Here is a 23,171-nt window from a genome sequence, read left to right on the forward strand (position 1 = left end):
CCCAATGTGCCAAGAAACACCTAAGTCTGGGTAACTAATGAGGAGGTTGCCCAGACTCTCAGGTACCTTTTTCCTCATTGGTTAAGTTACTGCTGGAAGAGGAGCTTTATGTCCAGAACTGTTGAACTCCCACTTCCGTTTTTGTGGACTTCTGGTCATCTTGAACTTGATTGACTCTGAATTGGTGGCCAAATGTAAGTTAGGGACAATTAGGTTGGGAACTCCAATTAATATCATGGCCATTGATAAAACACCTCTTGCTAATAATGTTATTAAGTTTGTCTTCGAGGAGTTTATCCTCAAGGTGGGGTACTCTCATCAAGAACGTATTACATGTTTTGTTCTGGACAAGCTTCCTGTGGGATTGGTGTATGGATTTCCCTGGTTACGAGTACATAACCCGATTGTTAACTGGGAATCCTGGGACATTGTTAATTGGGGTCCTAATTGTTTGATGGGGTGCATTGTAAATGTACCTGTGTCATCTGTCAGTCTGGAAGGTATTCCAGAGTACATAAAGGATTTTGAGGTTGTGTTCTCCGAAAAGGAGGCTGAGGTCTTACGACCACACCACCCATTTGATTGTGCTGTTAATCTCGTTCCTGGTGCCAAATTGCCCGAGGCCCGTTAGTACAATCTCTCTGGCCCTGAGCAGGCTGCTATGAAGGAGTATATCTCCGAGAGCCTTCATAAAGGACAAATTCGTCCTTCTGTTTCTCCTGTGGCGGCGGGGTTCTTTTTTGTTAAGAAAACAGATGGTCGTTTATGCCCATGCCTTGATTTTCGAGAATTAAATAAAATCACCGTAAGGAATACTTACCCCTCCTTCTTATTCCTGATTTGTACAATCAATTGTCTGGTGCCAGGTGGTTCTCTAAGTTGGACCTCAGGGGAGCATATAATCTCATCCGTGTGCGGGAGGGGGATGAGTGGAAAACGGCATTTCTCACCTCCAAGGGATAGTTTGAGAACTTGGTTATGCCTTTTGGCCTGACTAACGCTCCAGCAGTGTTTCAAAATTTTATGAATTATGTTTTTCTGATTTTGTTGGGTGCTTCATGGTAGTTTATCTGGATGATAACCTTATAAATTCTGCTGATAAACAGAAGCACATGGGTTACCTTCGTGCAGTCCTCCATAGGCTTAGGGAGAACTCCCTCTTTACTAAACTGGAGAAGTCTTCATTTTTTATTCAAGAATTGTTCTTTCTGGGGTTCATTTTGTCTGCTGAGGGGTTTCGCATGGACCCTAGAAAGGTACAGGCTATTGTGGATTGGGTGCAACCCCGAGATCTCAAAGGTCTTCAGCGTTTTCTGGGTTTTGACAATTATTATAGAAAATTTATCAAGTGGTTTTCTCAGATGTGTAAACCCCTCACGCATTTAACTCACAGGGGGCTGATCTCAAAAACTGGTCAGCTCCAGCTTTAGCGGCGGTTTCTTCTAAAAAATAATTTTTTATGTCTGCCCCTGTACTAATTCAAGTGATCTATCTGAACCATTTATCGTGGGAGTGGACGCCTCGGAGATGGGAGTGGGGGCAGTGTTGTCCCAGAGGCCCACCACGTTAACCAATTTAAGACCATGTGCCTTCTTTTCGAAAAAAAAATTTCCTCTGCTGAAAGGAATTATGATATGGTTAACTGGGAGTTATTAGCTATTAAACTGGCTTTTGAAGAATGAATGCACTTTTTGGAGGGGGCTGTCCATCGAATCACAGTCATTACGGACCACAAGAACCTGTCGTACATTGAGTCCGCCAAACGTTTAACTCCAAGTCAGGCAAAGTGGTCACTTTTTTTTCTCGATTTCAGTTTTCTATCACTTTTAGGCCTGGGTCCAAGAATGTGAAGGCTGATGCTTTATCTCGCAGCTTGGATCCAATGTCACCTCCTGAACCTCCTTCCTCCATTCTACAGCGCGGAGTAGTTGTGGCTGGGGTTTTCTCAGCATTGGAGCAGGAGATTCGGGAGTCCCAGTCTCTTGCTCCTCCGTCTGTGCCTGATAATAAGTTCTTTGTGCTGGTCCAATATCGGTTAAGGGTGCTCTGGGAGTTCCATGACTCAGCTCTTAGTGGGCATCCTGGAATCTCGGCCACGTGTAAAGCCATCGCTAGGATGTTTTGGTGGTCCTCATTGGCTTCTGATGTCACTGTCTTTGTGTCCTCCTGTGAAACATATGACAGTGCTGAAACCTCCCATAACTAGCTGGCCGGGGAATTAGTGCCATTTCCATTTCCAATTCCAGATAGACATTGGACTCATTTGTCCATGAATTTTGTCACTGATCTCCCTCCTTCCAATGGCAAACCTGTGGTCTGGGTAGTAATGGTTAGGTTCTGTAAACAGGCGCATTTTGTACCGTTGGCGGAACTGCCTAATGCTGAGACTTTATCGAAACTATTCATTGAGCATGTTGTGCGATTACATGGTGTGCCTATGAGTGTGGTGTTTGATAGAGGGGTGCAGTTTGTGTCTAAGTTCTGGAGGGCTTTTTGAAAAAGGCTGGGTATCAGTTTGACCTTTTCATCAGCCTATCATCCCGAGACCAAGGGTCAGACTGAAAAGACCAATCAGTCTTTGAAGCATATTTTACGGTGTCTTCCACATCTCGACAGGATGATTGGTGCTCTTCATTACCTATGGCAGAATTTGCATTTAATAATCATGTCAATCAGTCCACTGGTACTTCCCTGTTCTTCTGTAATTATGGTTTTCACTCTCATTTTGGTGAATTTTCCTGGCTGGATTTGGGGTGTCCAGGGGCTGATTCGGCCATTCTGCGGTAGGTTGAGGTCTGTAGGGAGGTCCAGAGGAACATTGGAGAGTCTCAGGGCAAGTATAAATTTTTTTGCGGATAGACGACGATTGGTGGGACCGGCATTCCAGGTGGGGGATAAGGTATGGTTATCCACCAAGAATATAAGGTTGAAGGTTCCTTCTGCTAAGTTGGGTGCCAAGTTTATTGGTCCTTACGAAATTTTAGAGGTGGTTAATCCTGTTGCTTTGCGCTTGCGCTTGCCTCCGTCGTGCGGATCCCCAATGTGTTTCCTAAAAAGTAAATTATTTTACAGTAGTAATAGGGTCCCTAATTGGACCATAAAGAAATTATGTTTCCCACTTGTCACCATAAATTAATATAGCGTGTTCCTCATTCTGGCCCTCAAACAGTAATTTAGTCCCTCATCCTGGCCCCCTTTATTTAATAATCTTGCCCAGCCTGGCCCCCTTTATTTTATAATATGCTCCAGCCTGGCCCCATTTATTTTATGATATGCCCCAGCCTGGTCCCCTATGTCCCTTTTCCAGCCTGGCCCCCAGATATCCATCCTACACCCCCAGCTATACATACTGGCCATATGTGTCTTATCCTGCCCCCATATATCTTTCCTGGACCACCATATATCCTTCCTGGTCCCTTTTCTTGCTCCCCCATATATCCATCCTGGTCCCCCATATATGTGCATCCTGGACCCCCATATATTTGCTTCCTGGTCTTTTGTCCTGCCCCCCATATATGCAACCTGCTCCCATATATGTCCATCCTGGCCCTTCCCCATATATCCATCCTGGACCCCATGTGTATCCATCCTGGCCCCCATGTGTCTCTATCCTGGCCCCCCATGTGTATCCATCCTGACCCCCCCATGTGTAGCCATCCTGGCACCCCCATGTGTATCCATCCTGACCCCCCATGTGTATCCATCCTGGCTCCCCATGTGTCTCCATCCTGGCCCCCATATGTATCCAGCCTGACCACAATGTGTATCCATCCTGGCCCCATATGTATGGGACGCCCTCACACCCAGGGCTGTGGGGTACTCGGTACCGGGCCCAATGAGCTTCAATGGGAGATATCACGGCAGCTGGGACCCAGCCCGTGGCCCTGGGCGCCCATTGTAAAAGGGGAATGTTCAGTGTGCTTATGATGAGTGATTCATGACGCCACCTGTGGTGTTTGGCAATAGAGATGTAAGCCGACGCTGCAGACAGATCCTCTGGGACAGATGGTGTGGTGCAACAGTGATGATATAGTCCCAGGCTGTGTAGGTGAAGTGACACTTAGATGGTGTAGTGTCGGGCGCAGGGGATGTAGCAGTGCGGAGCGGGTTGGCGCAGGAATAAGTGGAGGACACCAGGGCATGTAGTTCCAAAGCTTTACTCACAGTCTGTTGTGGTACAGGTGCCCGCATCCGTGCCGTGTCCTCCGGGTCAGGAGCTCAGCCAACTTCCAGGCAAGATGAAGTACTCCTTTCCAACACTCCGCCAACATATGTGCCTTTTCTGAAAGTCTCCTCTTATAGCGCCTTTGAGTGAAGTACTCCTAGTACTGAGTTACACTGGAGTTCCTCCTGTCAGATGTTCCTATGAACTCTACTTGTACGGCAGACAGCTGTAGCCTGCTTCGGGGACTCCTTGCTACTAAGTCCCGGCTCACTAATATGTTGCTGTTGTGCCCCCAAGTCTTGAGTGGGAATAAAGTGGTCACTACTTCTATTCCTCCGGTGTCTGCTGCAGGACCATTAGTATCCGTACAACCTCGGGGACCGGACCCCGGCCTTGCGCTTAGAACTTGAAAAGGGTTCGCCTCTAACCCTGGTCCTTGTTCTCTTATTCTCCTCACGTTCCTTGCTAATTCTTCTTCCCAATAGAGAATCAAGCTTCCTTTCTCTGTCTCTTTCCTGTGCCAGCAGTCCCAGATCACTGTGGCCTGCTGCAGCACTTCCTTCTTCCATCCCTCTCCCAGGGATCTTCTCTGTCTCACACTCTGTCCTACTACATCCTCACTCACTGACTGAATGAAAGACTGAACGAATGACTCAACTCTTCCCGCTCTTTTATGTGAACTAAACTCCACCCACCTCCCATCACGTTTCGTGTTCCAAGCAGGGAGCCACCAAGGGGCGCTATGCTACACTCCAAGCAGGGAGCCGCCGAAGGTGCTTTGCTACACTACTTTGTGGTGTGGGGTGCAGTTGTTGGAGTGTGGTCAGGTGTCTCCACCTTACCTGGATAGTGGGGTACCACACCTCAGGAGGAGGTGCAGTACCTCTGTGGCGACTGAACCCTCAGGGGCGCCACATGTATCTATCCTGGCCCTCATGTGTATCCATCCTGGCACCCCATGTGTATCCATCCTGCCCCCCCATGTGTGGCCTTCCAGGCCCCCATGTGTGGCCATCCTGGCCCCCATGTGTATCCATCTAGGCCCCCCATGATTAAACATCCTGACCCCCCATGTGTCTCCATCCTGGTCCCCCATGTGTCTCCATCCTGTCCCCCATATGTATCCAGCATGACCCCCATTTGTATCCATCCTGGCCCCCCATGTGTATCCATCTTGCCCCCCATATGTATCCAGCCTGACCACCATGTGTATCCATCCTGGCCCTCATGTGTATCCATCCTGGCCCCCCATGTGTATCCATCCTGGCCCCCATGTGTATCCTTCCTGGCACCCCATGTGTATCCATCCTGCCCCCCATGTGTGGCTATCTTGGCCCCCCATGTGTATCCATCCTGACCCCCCATGTGTCTCCATCCTGGTCCCGCATGTGTCTCCATCCTGGCCCCCATATGTATCCAGCATGACCCCCATTTGTATCCATCCTGGCCCCCCCATGTGTCTCCATTCTGGCCCCCATATGTATCCAGCCTGACCACTATGTGTATCCATCCTGGCCCCATGTGTATCCATCATGGCCCTCATGTGTATCCATCCTGGCTCCCCCATGTGTAGCCATCCTGGCCCCCCCATGTGTCTCCAACCAGGCCCCCATATGTATCCAGCTTGACCACCATATGTATCCATCCTGGCCCCATGTGTATCCATCCTGGCCCCCATGTGTATCCATCCTGGCCCCCATGTGTATCCATCCTGCCCCCCATGTGTATCCATCCTGCCCCCCCATGTGTATCCATCCTGGCCCCCCATGTGTATCCTTCCTGGCCCCCATGTGTATCCTTCCTGGCACCCCATGTGTATCCATCCTGGCACTCCATATGTATCCATCCTGGCCCCACGTGTGTATCCATCCTGGCCACCCCATGTGTATCATTCCTGGCCCCACATGTGTATCCATCCTGGCCCCCCCATGTTTATCCATCCTGGCCCCACGTGTATCCATCCTGGCCCCCCCATGTGTATCCATCCTGGCCCCCTATGTGTCTCCATCCTTGTCCCCCCGAGTGTCTCCATCCTGGCCCCCCAATGTGTATTCATCCTGGCCCCCCATGTGTATCCATCTTCGCCCCACGTGTGTATCCATCCTGGCCCCTCCATATGTATTCATCCTGGCCCCTCATGTGTATCCATCCTGGCCCCCCATGTGTATCCTTCCTGGCCCCTCCATGTATATCCATCCTGGCCCCAATGTATATCCATCCTGGCACCCCATGTGTTTCCATCCTGGCACCCCATGTATTTCCATCCTGGCACCCCATGTGTTTCCATCCTGGCCCCCCATGTGTAGCCATCCTGGCCCCCATGTGTATCCATCCTGGCCCCCCATGTGTATCCATCCTGGCCCCCCATGTGTATCCATCCTGGCCCCTCCATGTATATCCATCCTGGCCCCCATGTGTATCCATCCTGGCACCCCATGTGTATCCATCCTGGCACCCCATGTGTATCCATCCTGGCACCCCATGTGTTTCCATCCTGGCCCCCCATGTGTATCCATCCTGGCAGGGCTGTGGAGTCGGTAAGCCACAGTTGCGACTCCGACTCCTGGATTTTATCTGGCTCCGACTCCGACTCCGGCTCCGACTCCGACTCCTTCATAAATGGCCAATTCATAACAACAAATTTACTGTTGTAAAATATTAAACATCGTGCTTATTCAGTTTCTCACCATCATATAAGTAATCAGACCACTTAGAGCAAAAACTACATTTATTAGAATACAATTAGAATATAGCAAATAACTTTTATAAACTTTTCTAAACTGTAAGTAAATATGCAATAAACACTTTTATGCAGTTAATAAGAAGAAATCTATAAATTTGTCCTCAGAAAAAGTATTGCCTCTGTCAGATCCTCCTTCATGGATGCCCTCAAATCTGATCTAATTATTTTGAGAGCAGAGAACAACCTCTCTACACTAACTTGTGTTGGTGGCAAAGCAGTAACCACTCGGGCAACATCTCTGACAATGTCAGGATACAGAGGAATCGCTTGTTGCACTGTTATTTTTGATGAACGGTCAAATTTCTCAATTTCTTTTAGTGCACATGAAAAATTCTGCTGAAATGTACTGGCTGTGTTCCTTGATGGGGATGACTCTTCTTCTATGCGGGAACGCTTTGCACGGTCCTTGTGATCCAAATATTTTTCTAAATTAAATTCTTCATCAGTTGATGATGAGGGTGAACATGTGGCAGGATGACCAAATTCTTCTTGTTCCTCCTGACTGTTCTGCAACCCTTTCATCCTTACTGCTATTTCAAACAGAGCTTCTTTTCCTTTACTTAGCTGTTGATCATCTAGAAGAATCCGATGCATTGGGTCTACATAAACAGCTGCCAAAAGAATGTTATTTTGTAATAGTAGCTCCTCTCTCCGTTTCATTGATGTAGCAATGCCACTTGCAATTAACCCTCCTCTTTGGGACAGGCGAAACATCAGGTTCTTCCACTCCTTTAAGAAAATACCTGGAGTTAAGTCCTCTGCTTGTAATTTTTTAGTCACTGTAAATGGGTGCTCTAGCAATTTTTCCAGCTCAGTCATTTGATTCCACTGACTTTCATTTAGCGTCAGTTGAGGGTTAGCCATGTCTACAAGAAAGGTTTTCAGTTCAACCAAGCGCTGAATCATTAAGTAAGTACTGCCCCATCGTGTGGCTTGATCAATAATTGCCCCTTTTCCAGCACGTCTCTTCAAAATTGAGTCAACTTTAGGGGTTCTGGCAACAGTAGCCAATTTTCTCACCTTGCCAATCAGTGCAGCAGCATGTCCTTCTTGCAGACTGTCTCTTATAGCCAGCTGTAGCGTATGCACAACACAGCGCATGTGATGAATGAAAGAATATATTGACACAGTTTCAACAAGATCATCTAAACTATCATGTTGCTGTTCATCTGAAGCAACTTCAGTTTGCTCCTCAGTTACAATACTGTGTTCCTCTATTTCAAACATTTCTGTGTCTGTGGACCCAGAATGTTCTTCTAGCTGCTGGTCACCATCATTACTCTCATTCATTAGCTTAATAGTACTTATCATATTTGAAGCATTGTCAGTTACAACAGAAAGAACTTGCTCTTTTTTAAGTTCATAATCTTGCAGAACCTTTTCCACCAAGACCTGGAGAAACTCACTGGTGTGATGAGCTTTGGTGTCTTTTACTGCCAATGTCTTGGTAACTATTTCATTTTTGTCACAAACAAATCGGACATTGATGGCAAAATAGTTCACTCTGTGACGTGTGCAGGCATCCATTTTAAGAAGCAGAAAGCGTCCCTTGAGAGTTTTTTTAAGTTCTTCCTTTTGTTTAAAAGCTTCTTCGATTACTAATTTTCTAATACTCTCTCTCTCCAGAGAAACACCAGGCTTGCGGGCCATTTCCCCATTCAGACACATAAAAGCTGGTCGTGAAAATAATGAAATAGGCACACTATCCTTTACAACAAGCTCTATGATCTGTTTTTTAAATGTATCTACTGTCATTGTCACAGTAACTTTGTCACTGACAAAATATCTTGCAACTGATGGCTGCAAAGTTCTCTGCTCCTTTGTTTGGCTGGAAGAGCTGGGCACTGGTTCATTGGTTTGGATGCAGTCTTTCTCATCCACTGCTTTCAGTACTTCTGGATGAAAGCGCTGTAAATGTCTCTTTAGATTAGAAGCTCTGGTAGGAGCATTTTTATCTTTGCCTGAATATGCACTCCTCTTGGCTTCACAGCATTTGTTTTCGTCTGGATCATTTGTCATACACTGACAGACATAATGTTTTCTATCTTGAGTGATGGTGAAATGTTCAAATACAGCTGATTTAATGTGATGCTTATTTGACATTCTCAGGTTTTTAATTCTGCATTCACAATCCAAATGACAATTGTTTTTCCTAAAAACAATTGTACAAAATTATTGCCAGGTCGTACAACTGATATAGTGGTCAGTAATACTGTTATTATTCCTCATGTACTCACAGTTAACTGATGCAAAGTTTGTTGAAAGGATAATACTTCTTACAGTCTTCCTCTTCTGAGTAGCAGGCAGCTGTGAGATGCTTGGAAGACGCACACCTAGTATGATCTAGTCTAGAGGAGGAGCTTTACTACTAAGAATTTGCAACACATTTTCACTTTCAGTTTCATACATTGTAAGTAGGGGGGTTGGGGCAGCATGAGGTTAACCAAGTATAAGATTAGATGAGGGCAGTGGAGAACAGTGACACACAAGAAGTAAGAAATGTCTCTATCTCCAGCAGAACTGCTTATCACTCTTGTTCATAGTTTGATAGAACATATATATTTGAGTAACATTTATAAAATTCATATGAAAGTTCAATTATGAAATATTAATACATTTTTTTTAAAGCTGGAGTCGGAGTCGGTACATTTCTACCGACTCCGACTCCAACCAAAACTAACTCCGACCACGACTCCGACTCCACAGCCCTGCATCCTGGCCCCCCCATGTATATCCATCCTGGCCCCCCCATGTGTAGCCATCCTGCCCCCCATGTGTCTCCATCCTGGCTTCATGTACAGAGAGAGGACAAAAAAAGATCAGAGTTTTGAGCTCGTACCAGGTGAGGTTATAATTAACACATATTCTCAAGTCCACACATATCATCACTTTCATACTCTGGAAGGGATATACATCAGGGATTGTATCCGAGATGGAGGACACCATGGCATTAAGAGCCAAGTGTGACAAGGGTGAGTTACACTACCTTTCCCAAATCCTATGGAACTTCTAGGGACATCCTCTGTGTCTATATTATATGTTTTCATAAGGAATTATATTGTTTGCTAATTAGGAAAGCCTAAGGCCAGAAGTAAACCCAATAAATCACTGTACATGGAGACTTTGGGATCAGATCATTTCTGTCCGTGTTGATTGTGGAAACAAAAAATCTTTTCTAAAAGCCTCAAACTTCTGTGTGTGAATCAGAGCTGAGATCTAACGTGATAGAAGATTCCAGTGCGGGGAAGACGGGAACCTTCATATAGACGGCCGGTGGGGATGGGTCAGTGACCGACTCTGGCCAAATCTGTTTCTAGAGCCATAGTAGAAGATGAAAATGTCGTCCTCATCATGAAGGAGTTATTTCTCATGTCGCGTGTAATGAATATCTCCTGCAGTATTGCTAATGCCGATTCCAGTGTAGGTAATGAGACGAGAATTAGCGTTATGGAAGATGAGTCTATGAGAAACATGTTCAGCTGCCGACTCTGAGGAAGAAACTGCTTGTTGTCTGTGGCCTAAATATATAGGTGTTACACCCCGGGCTGCGCCGCCTCGACTTACCTCACTTCGGCATCCTGGCAGGTCTCTGGACGAGGGGCGTGCCACTCGGTGTCCTCGCTTCTGAATGAAGCTCTTGACCCGGAAGTCTTTCCTGACCTGCAGTAGCCACTAGTATATCAGGCTGCTTCCTACTAGGGGAGGCGCCTGATTATCACGTTGCTTCCCTGCTAGCCCAGCTAGGTTCCTACATGGTCGCCCTTTGTACTCAGGTCCCTGCGTGTACCCGGCTTGCTTCCGAGTATGCGCTCTGCACTCACTTGTACCCTGCGTGCTTCCGAGTGTGCGCTCTGCGCCCTCCTGTACCCAGCGTGCCCCTGTATTCACCCTGCTAGACACGGTCTCTCGTGCCTCCTTTGAGCTGGCCACCTGGTACCAGCAGTCGTGGTACTTCATCCCCCTGGGTCTACCCCTGACGCTCCCTGTATACGGGTTGGTACTCACTAGGTCAGCTCACCCAGGGTGGGTTGATATCATGGCCCAGAGAGTCCACTCCAGGAGTTGTTACAATAGGTTTTATCAGTAGATATCAGGAAAGAAAACTAAACCCTGTAAAATAATAAATCTCCTCATATGTTTCCCTTATTATATCCAGTAATTGTATTATTACACAGGATTCTTATGATGTTACATCGGATCATCTTCTTCTCATTCAGGTCTCTACAATATCGGATCCTCTCAGTGAAGATCTTCTACAAAAGAGAATTTTCCTCATTTACCCATCAGGGATGGATATGGACAGAGACAAGATGGCGGAGAGGATGTTACACCTCACCCTAGAGATCCTCTTCCGTCTCACTGGAGAGGTGAGAGATTCTGATGACGTCACATTACATCATTCTTATCTACGGGAATAACAGATGGACAGAACTGGAGAGGTGAGGACTCTGGAAATGTCTGTAGTGAGATTTATTAATGTGTCTCTCCATAACCAGGATTACACAGTGGTGAAGAAGACCTCTAGTGATCGCTGTCAGGACCCTGTGTCTGAGGGATGTGGAAGACCCCTGAGCCCAATCACGGGGCCTCCACCTCACCCTCTGATCCATGAGGACATCAATGACCTGAAGATCCTAGAACTCCTCTACAAGATGATTGAGCTGCTGACTGGAGAGGTGACACTGCTGGGAATGCTTGGACATTATACAGTAACACTATGAAGGGATCGGGGGGATGACGGTATCATTGTATGTGTCAGGTTCCTATAAGGTGTCAGGATGTTGCTGTCTATTTCTCCATGGAGGAGTGGGAGTATTTAGAAGGACACAAAGATCTGTACAAGAACGTCATAATGGAGGTTCCCCAGCCCCTCACATCACCAGGTAATAGACAGGACTAAAAACACACGGCCTACAATTATCTGTATGTAGAGAATGAATTCAGTCCCTGTATGTGTTTCCTCCAGATCTATCCAGTAAGAGGACAACACCAGAGAGATGTCCCCGTCCTCTTCTTTCACAGGACTGTAACCAAGAAGATCCCAGTGTTCCTCAGGATCATCAGGTAGATGGAGAGAAGGTGTCAGGAGATCTCCTCTATGATGTGTAGACGGCTGTGAAGGTCTTGTGCTCAGTCTTGTTTTATCCACCAGTATTATATGTTTTATACTTGTGTATTGAGAACGGTGGAGATGGCAGGATTAGAGCTGATCATAGATGGGACTTCTCCATCTGTCTGTGACATTTACAGTATTTGTTTCAGGGTGAAGATCTGACCGATATTAATCCTACAGAGACATATGTGAGAGATGATGAGTGGTGTAAAGAGGAGATTCCCACATATGACTACCCAGGTGAGTAGTAACCATTACATACAGAGAAGTCACAGATTCTTATAGTCCAGTTGTACCGGCTCTGGCTGTGGTGGGGAGGTGGGGGAACGGCATCGGCGGAGCAGCGGGTCACAGGAGGATGTGTTATGAGTTCATTTTCTCCTTCACCTCCGATGTCTGAGGAACTCCCTCTGCTGGTGAAAGGAGGTGGTGAAAGTGATCTGGATGGGAGGAACCTATCATCAGATCAGATAGAGTGTGATTGGACATCCGGAATTTCTGAGTGGATATAAGTCAGCCGACGCCCTGCTGTTCTGCTGGTGATCCTTTCTGCTCTGAGCTCTGGTATCCAGTTCAGTTTCTGTCTACTAAAAGCTAAGTGTTGCTCTGTTATTTTTCCTGGAGATTTTGTCTGCTTCTTAGTGTTTGTTTTCAGCCTGCTCTGATTTGGACCTGCTGAACTCATTTTTGTCACTGATCAGTAGATCCCTTTGCTCTGTCTTCAGAATCTCCTGAGTGCTGATATAGTATTTTGAAGTCTAGTGACTTCAGGGACTTTTTCTTATCAGACGTGTTGGACATTGTTGATAGGGATTTTCACGGATTGCAGCCAGCATCTTTTCTGTCCTGTCCTATCTAGTTAGATGGGCCCCGTCATTTGCTCAGCCTGTCCTTCTGTCTGTGTTTGTGTCTTCATCTGTTTTCACCGACAATACATGTTGGGGGCTGTCTATTGCTTTGGGGTCTGCTCTGGGGCAGTTTAGATTTCCCCTTTCTTTCTTTAGGCCTATATAGTCCTCCGGCTGTGAACGAGGGGTCTAGGGCATCGTAGGAACCCCCCACGGCTACTGTTAGTTGTTGTGAATAGGATCAGGGGTGTGCAATCCGCTAGTTACCAACCTCTCTGGTTTTCTGGACTTAGCCTATGTTTTTGTTTTTTCCTCCTCCGGTGACTCAATCATAACAAGGATGGAGCGGTGGCTGCGGCTAACTCCTGTTCTTGCTGCTAAAGAGAAATTAATATTCACTGCATTCCACTCCCATGGGCTTGGAGGGCAATGAATATTCATTTCTCTTTAATAATAGTATCTTGATATGATTAGCCTCCAACCCCGGTCCTGGTATGCATGGCCCCATCCTTGTAATTGGCCCACACCACCATTCCCATTGCTATCCTGGTATGCATGGCCCCTTCAGAAAACATTAAAAATCAAACCATTACACTTACCTACCCCGCACTCCCTCGCAGCGTCCTGCTCCAGTGCCAGCAACAGCTTTATGCTTGTAAGCAGCGCATGGCAGGGACATCATGTGCTGCTCACAAGCAGAGCACAGCTGCCAGGACTGTGCACGCAAAGGGCAGTGAGTATTCTTTGCTCTTCAGTAGCGCGCAGTGTCAGCCACCGGCTTCCTGCTGCTACCTGCGGTCACGTGTGCCGCTACTTAAGAGAAATGAATATTTGTGAATACTCACTGTTATCAGCGCTGCTTACAAGCAAATAGCAGTTGCTGGCACCGGAGCAGGACGCTGCAAGGGAGCGCCGGGTAGGTAAGTGTAATGGTTTTTTTTAATGTTTTCTGTTGGGGCCATGCATACCAGGATAGGAATGTGGGTGGGGGTCACTTATAAGGATGGGCCCCTGCATACCAGGATGAGATGGGGCCCTGCATACCAGGACGAGATGGGGCCATGCATACCAGGACGAGATGGGGCCATGCATACCAGGACGAGATGGAGCCATGCATACCAGGACGATATGGGGGCCCTGAATACCAGGATAGGGATGGGACCATGCATACCAGGATAGGAATGATGGGACCATGCATACCAGGATAGGGATGGGACCATCCATACTAGGATGAGATGGGGACCCTGCATACCAGGGTAGGGATGGGGACATGCATACCAGGATGGGGATGAGGACATGCATACCAGGGTAGGGATGAAGGGGCCATGCATTCCAGGATAGGGATGAGGGGGCCATGCATACCAGGATAGGGATGAGGGGGCCATGTGTATCAGAATGGGGAGGAGGGGGCCATATATACCAGGATAGGGGATATTAAGTACAGAATTTACCACATTTTTTGGTTCCATTTTTTTTCCTAATTTCCTCTAAAACCTAGGTGCGTCTTATGGTCCAAAAAACACAGTAATTTCAAGGAGGATTGTGATAATCTACAGGACAAACATTACACCTGTGCCATGATAGATCTCTAAGCTGTGCGTGGCTGATGGCTGTAATATACATTTATTCACGCCTGCAGGAGATGTGTTGGCTCCAGCTCTGGTGTCATGGATTCACTCCTCGTCATGAATTCCATTATGTTTTCCATCCTAAGGAATTCAGATTACTGCACAATCTCTCCTGAAATGGGGGCGCTAATACTTTCTCTACTTTTCCGGTCAGGACTCATAGTAGCTCCAATGATCCACCATAAATGAGTGCAACTCCAGTTTAGTGTTCTCCCCTGGTACATACGTTGTTGTTGGGGATGTAACATATTTTTTTATTCTATGTCTTCTTTTTAACCTGTCAGATTTTGGAATAAATTCTCGGACTTTTGTGCGCTGCCAGATAAATTCACCAATCCAATATTTAGGAGAAAGATTAATCCATTTATTTCCCAACGCGTTTCGAAATGTATACCATTTCTTCATCAGGGGATGACAATATATGATCAAACAGAACTGTCACAGGTTATATACAGCATGATTTCAAAAAGCGGTGCCAAAAAGGTCACATGTCATCTGGTGCAAATGTCAGGGTTCAAAGTATCACAGTTGAACTAATGCACTAATTAATCTCAATTCATTAAAAGCAATGTTTTTATTATAGAAAAAATGAAGAAAAGAAAAGAAAAGAAAAGAAAAGAAGACCGAAAGAAAAAAATATATATGTATATATTAAAAAAACGAACTCATGACATCTAAAAAAACTTTTTGGCAAAGAAATGTATATCTTAGTGCACTGAACCACGGTCAGGTCATACCTGGCAGAGAGGGAGAAAAAGGACTAGTGGAGAAAAGATAAAATGTTATAATTAAAAATGATATGTATAATTTATTTGACAATAAAAGGAAGCTTTCTCTTGCTTTTTTTAAAAAATGTATGAATCACCAATTGTGTCCGTGGATACTGCAATTGATTATAGAAAACTCTCACACGTCACTTGAAAAGGAGACGTTGGTTTCATTCACAAATATTCAGAATATCTGATAGTAAGAGGGCAAAGACACTGACTACGAAGAGCTTGCGTAGCGTTCGATGAAAGAAACCAGGATCGCTACCCGTATTGTCCCTCATACAGAGGGAGAGAAAGATAAAGGAGGGGAAAAGGAAAAAAAAAAAAAAAAAAAACCACTCATCTTCAATACAGGAAAAATAACACTATTTTCTACAGAAAAAATAAAAACATGCATATAAAAGTATATAGTAAAAATATATAGTAAAAATATATAAAGGAATAAATTAATTCATCCACATTATAGAAATAAAATACATGGAATAAAAAGTCGCACATAAAAAAGGGGTTAAAACATACCAGATTAGATAAAATTAATTCTGAATAACAGGTACATGCATCATTAAAAATTATTAAAAGAGAAAATCATCAAATTTATTCTATTCTAAAGAAAAACCTCTGAAATTTCGTTTAAACCAAATGGCTTGAGTGTATTTAACCTATAGATCCAAAATACTTCTTTTCTATTTATTAATTATATATTATAATGATATACATTTCTTTGCCAAAAAGTTTTTTTAGATGTCATGAGTTCGTTTTTTTAATATATACATATATTTTTTTTTCTTTCGGTCTTCTTTTCTTTTCTTTTTTCTTTTCTTCATTTTTTCTATAATAAAAACATTGCTTTTAATGAATTGAGATTAATTAGTGCATTAGTTCAACTGTGATACTTTGAACCCTGACATTTGCACCAGATGACATGTGACCTTTTTGGCGCCGCTTTTTGAAATCATGCTGTATATAACCTGTGACAGTTCTGTTTGATCATATATTGTCATCCCCTGATGAAGAAATGGTATACATTTCGAAACGCGTTGGGAAATAAATGGATTAATCTTTCTCCTAAATATTGGATTGGTGAATTTATCTGGCAGCGCACAAAAGTCCGAGAATTTATTCCAAAATCTGATGTGTAAGCGGTCACAGAGCTGACCTTTGGACGTGCAGCAAGCAGATTACTGATCCTACATGCTTGAACCTCTCCTAAAAAGGGTGAGTATAATCTAAATTACTTTTCCAGCATTAACCCGGATAAGACCCTATTGCGCTCTTTGTGTTCCTTTAGTTTTGACACTTTCTTTTTAACCTGTTCATTCTGTATGATAGTTTGATTGTGGTGGGATCGGCCTTCCTGCCTAATGTGAGTCTGTAACTCCATGATAGTCTTGAAAAAAATCTCTCCATTGCCTCTTCCAAATGCCTAAGATCTAAATTTAAAGTTCCCCTGTCAGCCGGATTGTGCACAGTAACCTACAGACACTGTCAGGTCACCGCCGTTATACTGATTACAATGATACCTGGTGATGAACTCCGTCTTGTGGTTGTTGTTTAATCTGTATTTGTAGTTTTCAGTTAATGAGATTCTCGTGCTCTGGGGCGGGGCTGTGGGCGGGGCTTTATGTGGTCTGATTACATATTCATCTGTATTGGCTTATGACAGGTCGCTGATCCCTCACTGACCTGCCCCCATTATTACATAATGCATATAATAGTGTTGATATTATTGTTGATAATGCCTATAATATTGTGGCTATTGTGAGGCTTAGAAAAAAATTACATCCAGCAAAATGTCACCAGCGATGGCGACGCCTGCACAGTAGCATCTATAAGTAAGAGAGGCTACTGGACAGGGGCCGCTGGTGACATTTTGCTGGATGTAATTTTTTTTCTAAGCCTCGATGTAATTTTTTTTCTAAGCCTCACAATAGCCACAATATTATAGGCATTATCAACAATAATATCAACACTATTATATGCATTATGTAATAATGGGGGGCAGGTCAGTGAGGGGTCAGCGACCTGTCATAAGCCAATACAGATGAATATGTAATCAGAGCACCACATAAAGCCCCCCCACAGACCCGCCCCAGAGCACGAGAATCTCATTAACGGAAAGCTACAAATAAAGATTTCATCACCAGGTATCAAAGTAAGACACCTATCCATAACTAATCCTATAGTTATATGATAAATAAAGATGCAGCCAGAATAAAGTCTTATATTAGAAATTAAACAAAACACAGGGCAAGTGGGAAGAGCCGGGCAAAGCACCAGAATTGGCGCATCTAATAGATGTGCTGTTATGAGCTCATTTTCTGCTCCACCAGTTGGGAGTTCCCCTTCCGTTTTCCATCTGTTGGTGACAGGAGGTGGAGAGGTTGGCTTAAGTGGCAGCGATCTGCCACCTGGTGAGGAAGCTAACGATTGGATCTCTGGAGGATCTGAGTGGATATAAGACAGCCAACGCCCTATCCTGTTGCTGGTGATTCAGTCTGCATCTCAGGTCTAGGACTCAGCTCTGTTCCAGTCTTCTCAAGATAAGTTTGTTTTTTTGCTAATGTTCTCACTTGCTCTTGTTGGTCATTTCAGGTTTTGTGTGGTCAGCCAGTCCGGCTGGGCTGGTCTGGATTTCTACACTTATTTGCCAAATTGTCTTTTTTTTTGTCCCTTATTAGATTGGCCTCTTTTTGCTCTGTCTCAGAATGTTTCAGAGTGCTGATATAGTGGGAGAAGTCTAGTGACTTCAGGGTTAATTTAGCTATCAGTTGTGTTGGACATTTTTGTAGGGTTTTTTGGTAGATTGCAGACAGTATCTTTCCTTTCCTATCCTTTCTAGTTAGTTTGGGCCCCATCGTTTGCTCAGCCTATTTTCCTGCCTGTGTTTGTGCTTTCATCTTGCTTCACCGTCAATACATGTGGGGGTCTGTCTATTCCTTTGGGGTCTGCTCTGGGGCAGTTAGTTTTTCTCTGTTCCAGCTTTAGGCTTATGTAGTTCTCCGGTTGTGACGAAGCATCTAGGAACAATGTAGGAACGCTCCATGACTGCTTCTAGTTGTGCTGTTAAGATTAGGGATCTGCAATCTGCATAGCTACCAACTTCTCTGGTTTTCTGAGACTTAGCTTGTTGTCTTGTTTTTCCTCCTCGGTGACACAATCATAACAATGTGCCTTTTCTGGGTAGCTGCGGGCTGCTATTTTTAGGCTGGGGGGTCAATAACCATGGCCCTTTACAAGCCTGAGAATACCAGCCCCCAACTGTCAGCTTTAGCAAGTCAGGTTGTCAAAAATGGGGGGGAATCCATGCCATGTTTTTAAATTATTTGTTTATATAATTAAAAAAACAGTGTGAGGACCCCTCTATTCTTGATAACCAGCCTTGCTGAAGCTGACAGATGAGGGTTGCAGCCCCCAGTTGTAAGTTTTGCCAGACTGGTTATAGAAAATACAGGGGAACCCACACCGTTTTTTTCATTCCTTTATTTAGTTATAACGCAGGCGGTGGGTGAGGAATACTCCCATCATCTGCTCCTGCTGTCACTGTCCTTGGCAGCAGCGGGTGTAGGTTGATGGGAGTAATAGTCCCAAACGCCCGCACCTACTATCATCATTCTCACTTTAATATAGCTCTCATCATTCTCCCTGCTGGCAGAGCAGGGGAGAATGATGAGAGCATCTTCAGCACCTGCCACCGGGGAACAGCGATTAATGTAGCGCTTCTTCCCTGCCGGCCGTCCATGTGGTACGGATGCTGAAATAGTTGTCACACGTGTGCCACGAGTATTACACACATGGACATCTCCGGTACCGGAAATATCAGGACGTGTGAAACCGGCCTTATACACAGTTCTCTTTAAATGCCTAATATTGAAACTCATCTGACAGAAAATATTGGAGCTTAGGATAGTTTAGATTGTGAAGTCTCCGAGACCCATACTCTAATTACACCACAGAGGTTTCACCACTAGTTACTCATTTATTACTGATGGAGACTGTGGAGTTTGATCATTTCAGTAGTTCCTAATCAGGCCCCATTATTAATATCTGACGTGTGTCACTTCATGTGGTGATAACTTTGGAATTATTCATAAAGGATAATAGAAAAAAATGGATCTTACAAATTATTTTCCAGCTTCGCACTATACCCTAGATACAATTGTACACTACTGTCTGGGCACATGGCAGTGTTCAGAAGGGAAGGAGCGCCATTTAGATATTTGAATGCAGATCTAGCTGGAATAGTTTGCAGACACAATGTATTGGGAGCACTGTTCATGGTCACCTGGCAGCTCAAAAGATGTCCTCTATGAACATGCTTGGCACTATCTTCTCTGCTTTATATATCCCAAGGATTGCCTTGCTCATCGCCCTTTAACACCATTACATGGAATCTGGACTTACACTGGGACCTCTAGGCTTGGACCATGGTGTTACCTGCTATTCTGTGGTGTTAGATGGCAAGAAGAATAGTCAGGTAGCTGGGTCAGAACCAGAAGGACAGAATACAGAATCAGAAGACACAAGAGTAGTCAGTAAACGGGCCACAGTCACAGCAGGAAACAAATACACAAGCCGCAAGCTGAGCACAGAGGACTGAACCAGAGGAGAACAGCGCTGTATCTGGCAGATTCCGGCCATGTGCTTTGCGCTTTAGTAGGGTGTGGTACTTTCCAATTGGCTGAAGTAGGGAGCAGATTACTCCAGCTGGACAGCAGGAACAGATCCCAGATGAGATTGGACACACCATATGCAGAAGCCCTAATATAACTAAATGACAGAAAACCAGAATAGTCGAAATCCCCATAAAGTGATTCCATGTTATAAATTAATTCACTGAGGGTTATAATCCTTAGGAGGAGTGAATGTTTTGACTCCACAGCCCCTTTTATGGAAATTAACATGCAATGGATGTTGGAGAGTGAAAATTACACATTTGCCATTTTATACCCAGCACATAGTGCCCAGATTGTGCTCCAGGAGACACACACCACAAATTAAGTGGATTCTTCTCGCTATAATATTGCTAATACAGGGATCCTAAATGTTGTTTGCGCACACTGCAAGACTCCGAAGTGAGAGCGGATTTTGTTGGATTGGTTTATAGAAATCTTGTTGCTTTTCAACAGTCTTTGAGCCACTAATAGTGTGGGAACCTCTGTTTTTCCAATGACAGATGATGAACCTGAGTGGGGACTTGTTTTTGTGAGATGAGAATTGGTATTATTTTTGCCTACATAACATTGATTGGTTTCTTTTTATTCGATATTTGGGAGGCAGAATGAACAAACAGTTGAACACCGCACACTACTGGCTCAGCCAACAAGGTTTTCTATTACACTGTGAACTGTCATTGTCTTGGGAAATAATTAAAGCTTTTACATAGCTTGCTATTTTTATGGACAGTCTAAGTAGAAATTTTCAAAAATATAAAACTCAAGGATATTTTATTAAAAAATAATTGTTTTTATCTTAGCAGATGACTGTACCAGGAGATCAGAGGGACAGCTGACATCTACAATTTTTAAATCTGATGATCTTGAGATCCTACAAGATACAACTGAAGTGATTGCTATTACTCCAGATATACCATCATCCATTCACAGCAAAGATCTGTCTTCTGATCCTATGAAACAGGTCCCATCTTCTCATTCATTACTGACTACTAAGGAAAATCAAAGTCACAAAAGAGGCATTAAAAAACGAACTGCTCCTAAAGCAAAGAAGTCATTTTCATGTTCAGAATGTGGGAAATGTTTTACAAGGAAATCACATTTTATTACTCACCAGAGAATTCACACAGGAGCGAATCCTTTTTACTGTTCAGAATGTGGGAAAAATTTTGCACATAAATCAAATCTTGTTATCCATCAGAGAAATCACACAGGGGAGAAGCCTTTTTACTGTTCAGAATGTGGGAAATATTTTGCACAGAAAGCACATTTTGTTGCCCACCAGAGAATTCACACAGGAGAGAAGCCTTTTCCCTGTTCAGAATGTGGGAAATGTTTTAACACTAAATCAGATTGTATTAAGCACCAGAGAATCCACACAGGAGAGAATCCTTTTGCATGTTCAGAATGTGGGAAATGTTTTAACACTAAATCAAATTGTGTTAGGCACCAGAGAACTCACACAGGGAAGAAGCCTTTTTCATGTTCAAAATGTGGGAAATGTTTTAGAAAGAAATCAAATTGTGTTAAGCACCAGAGAACTCACACAGGGGAGAAGCTTTCTTCTAGTTCAGAATGTGGGAAATATTTTAACCAGAAAGCGCTTCTTGATAGACACCAGAGCATTCACACAGGGGAGAAGCCTTTTTCATGTTCAGAATGTGGGAAATGTTTTAGCAAGAAATCAAATTGTGTTAGGCACCAGAGAACTCACACAGGGGAGAAGCTTTCTTCCAGTTCAGAATGTGGGAAATATTTTAACCAGAAAGCGCTTCTTGTTAGACATCAGAGCAGTCACACAGAGGAGAAGCCATTTTCATTTTCTTAATGTGGCAAATATTTTACTTGGAAATCAACTTTTAATAAACATCAGAGACGTCACATAGGGGAGAAGCCTTTTATATGTTCATAATGTTGGAATAGTTTTAACCAAAATTGTACCTTCTTAAATGGGTTGTCTCTTGTCATTCCTCATGTTTGCTGACGAAAGGAAAAAAATAAACCTTATTAATTGCATATGTAAAACTATACCCATAATTCGCCCCCTGATGGTTAGTTGGAAAGTGACTAATAGAAAAAACATGTACCCCACATCTCAGTATATAGGGTGAGGTAACGTTTACACACTCACTCTCCAAGCCTCTCATTTCTATGGGTTTCATCATCCTCACCAAAGGCGACTCATTAGGAGACTATTTAATATTGACCTATATTCTGTGAAGGGTTAATACTAAAATCAGAGTTGAAGTTTCGTTTTATCCATTCTCTGAAGGTTTCGTTTCTCCATTTTTGTTGCTGTAAGATAAATTTTTATAATTGGCATGGGCTGTCATGAAACCAGACTGTTCCCATCTGTACAAGATAAGGAAGGTGGGAGTGTAAAACTCTGAATAATATGCCATTATGCTACTTTCTATTTGGATACGGACATATATGTAGTTTCCGGTTTTCTTGCAATATTATTGGCTTATAAAGTGAAATGATGCTATTGGTACTTGAGAACCTTGCATAATTAAGCAAAATGTTATAAAAGAAGTGACTAAAATAAAGGGGCTTAGTGATCTGCCTCGATCCTCCCGTACAGAGACCCCCGTCTCCGTGTGGTCATTTGAGTTGCTAGCAACACTGGAATAAATTGGACATCACTGGCTCAACCGTGAAGGGTTAATTTAGCCCTCCCTAAATAGCTACCCCGACAGCTGGCGCCCAACGTGGGGCCCCCGAACAGGGACGCCTCTGCCCCCGGAGGACAACAAGACAAAGGACCCTCGGAGCGGACACAGGTGCTGGAAAATTGGGACTGATCATCCCCCACGGCAACCACGGTAAGTTGGCAGTTACACTGTTCAGACTGACCGTTTGGTGTGGTTTTCCTGTGCTTGTTGCTGCAAAGAGGATCTGAGGTTTGTCCCCGTGGTGGGGTGATTCATGGGTGGAATCATATAGAGGTGTAGTCCCGTTGGGGGCCCAGTGCTCGAACCGTACTTCATAAGGGATGGACACCCCGGATTGACCAGTGATTGTGACTCTCTTTATAGTCAAAATATCCTGAAATTCCCGATCATTATTAGTATTGGGCGTGGTGATGTGATCGAAGATGGGTAGGATACGTAACTCAGGTATATATAGATATATATAACCAGAGGTGTCTGGAGGGATAGTCTGAGACGCTCTCCTCCTTCCACTGAGTACCACGTATTTTGGGCAATCCCAGAGGGGGATTATTGACCCGGT

General features: G+C 44.3%; 1 protein-coding gene across 1 annotated transcript; it reads left to right on the plus strand.

Annotated features, from left to right (window-relative positions):
* The first annotated feature begins 235 nt into the window (after nt 1-235).
* On the plus strand, nt 236-22,524 carry LOC141056830 (uncharacterized). The gene is made up of 6 exons (XM_073553303.1): nt 236-304; nt 11,447-11,584; nt 11,668-11,791; nt 11,875-11,972; nt 12,171-12,261; nt 20,741-22,524. Exons 1-6 carry the CDS (start codon nt 236-238, stop codon nt 21,763-21,765), a joined length of 1,545 nt encoding a protein of 514 aa, XP_073409404.1. The 3' UTR covers nt 21,766-22,524.
* The last annotated feature ends 647 nt before the right edge of the window (nt 22,525-23,171 follow it).

Source organism: Dendrobates tinctorius, unplaced genomic scaffold, assembly GCF_039654945.1.
Source record: "Dendrobates tinctorius isolate UK_male_01 unplaced genomic scaffold, ASM3965494v1 ptg000200l, whole genome shotgun sequence".
NCBI lineage: Eukaryota > Metazoa > Chordata > Amphibia > Anura > Dendrobatidae > Dendrobates > Dendrobates tinctorius.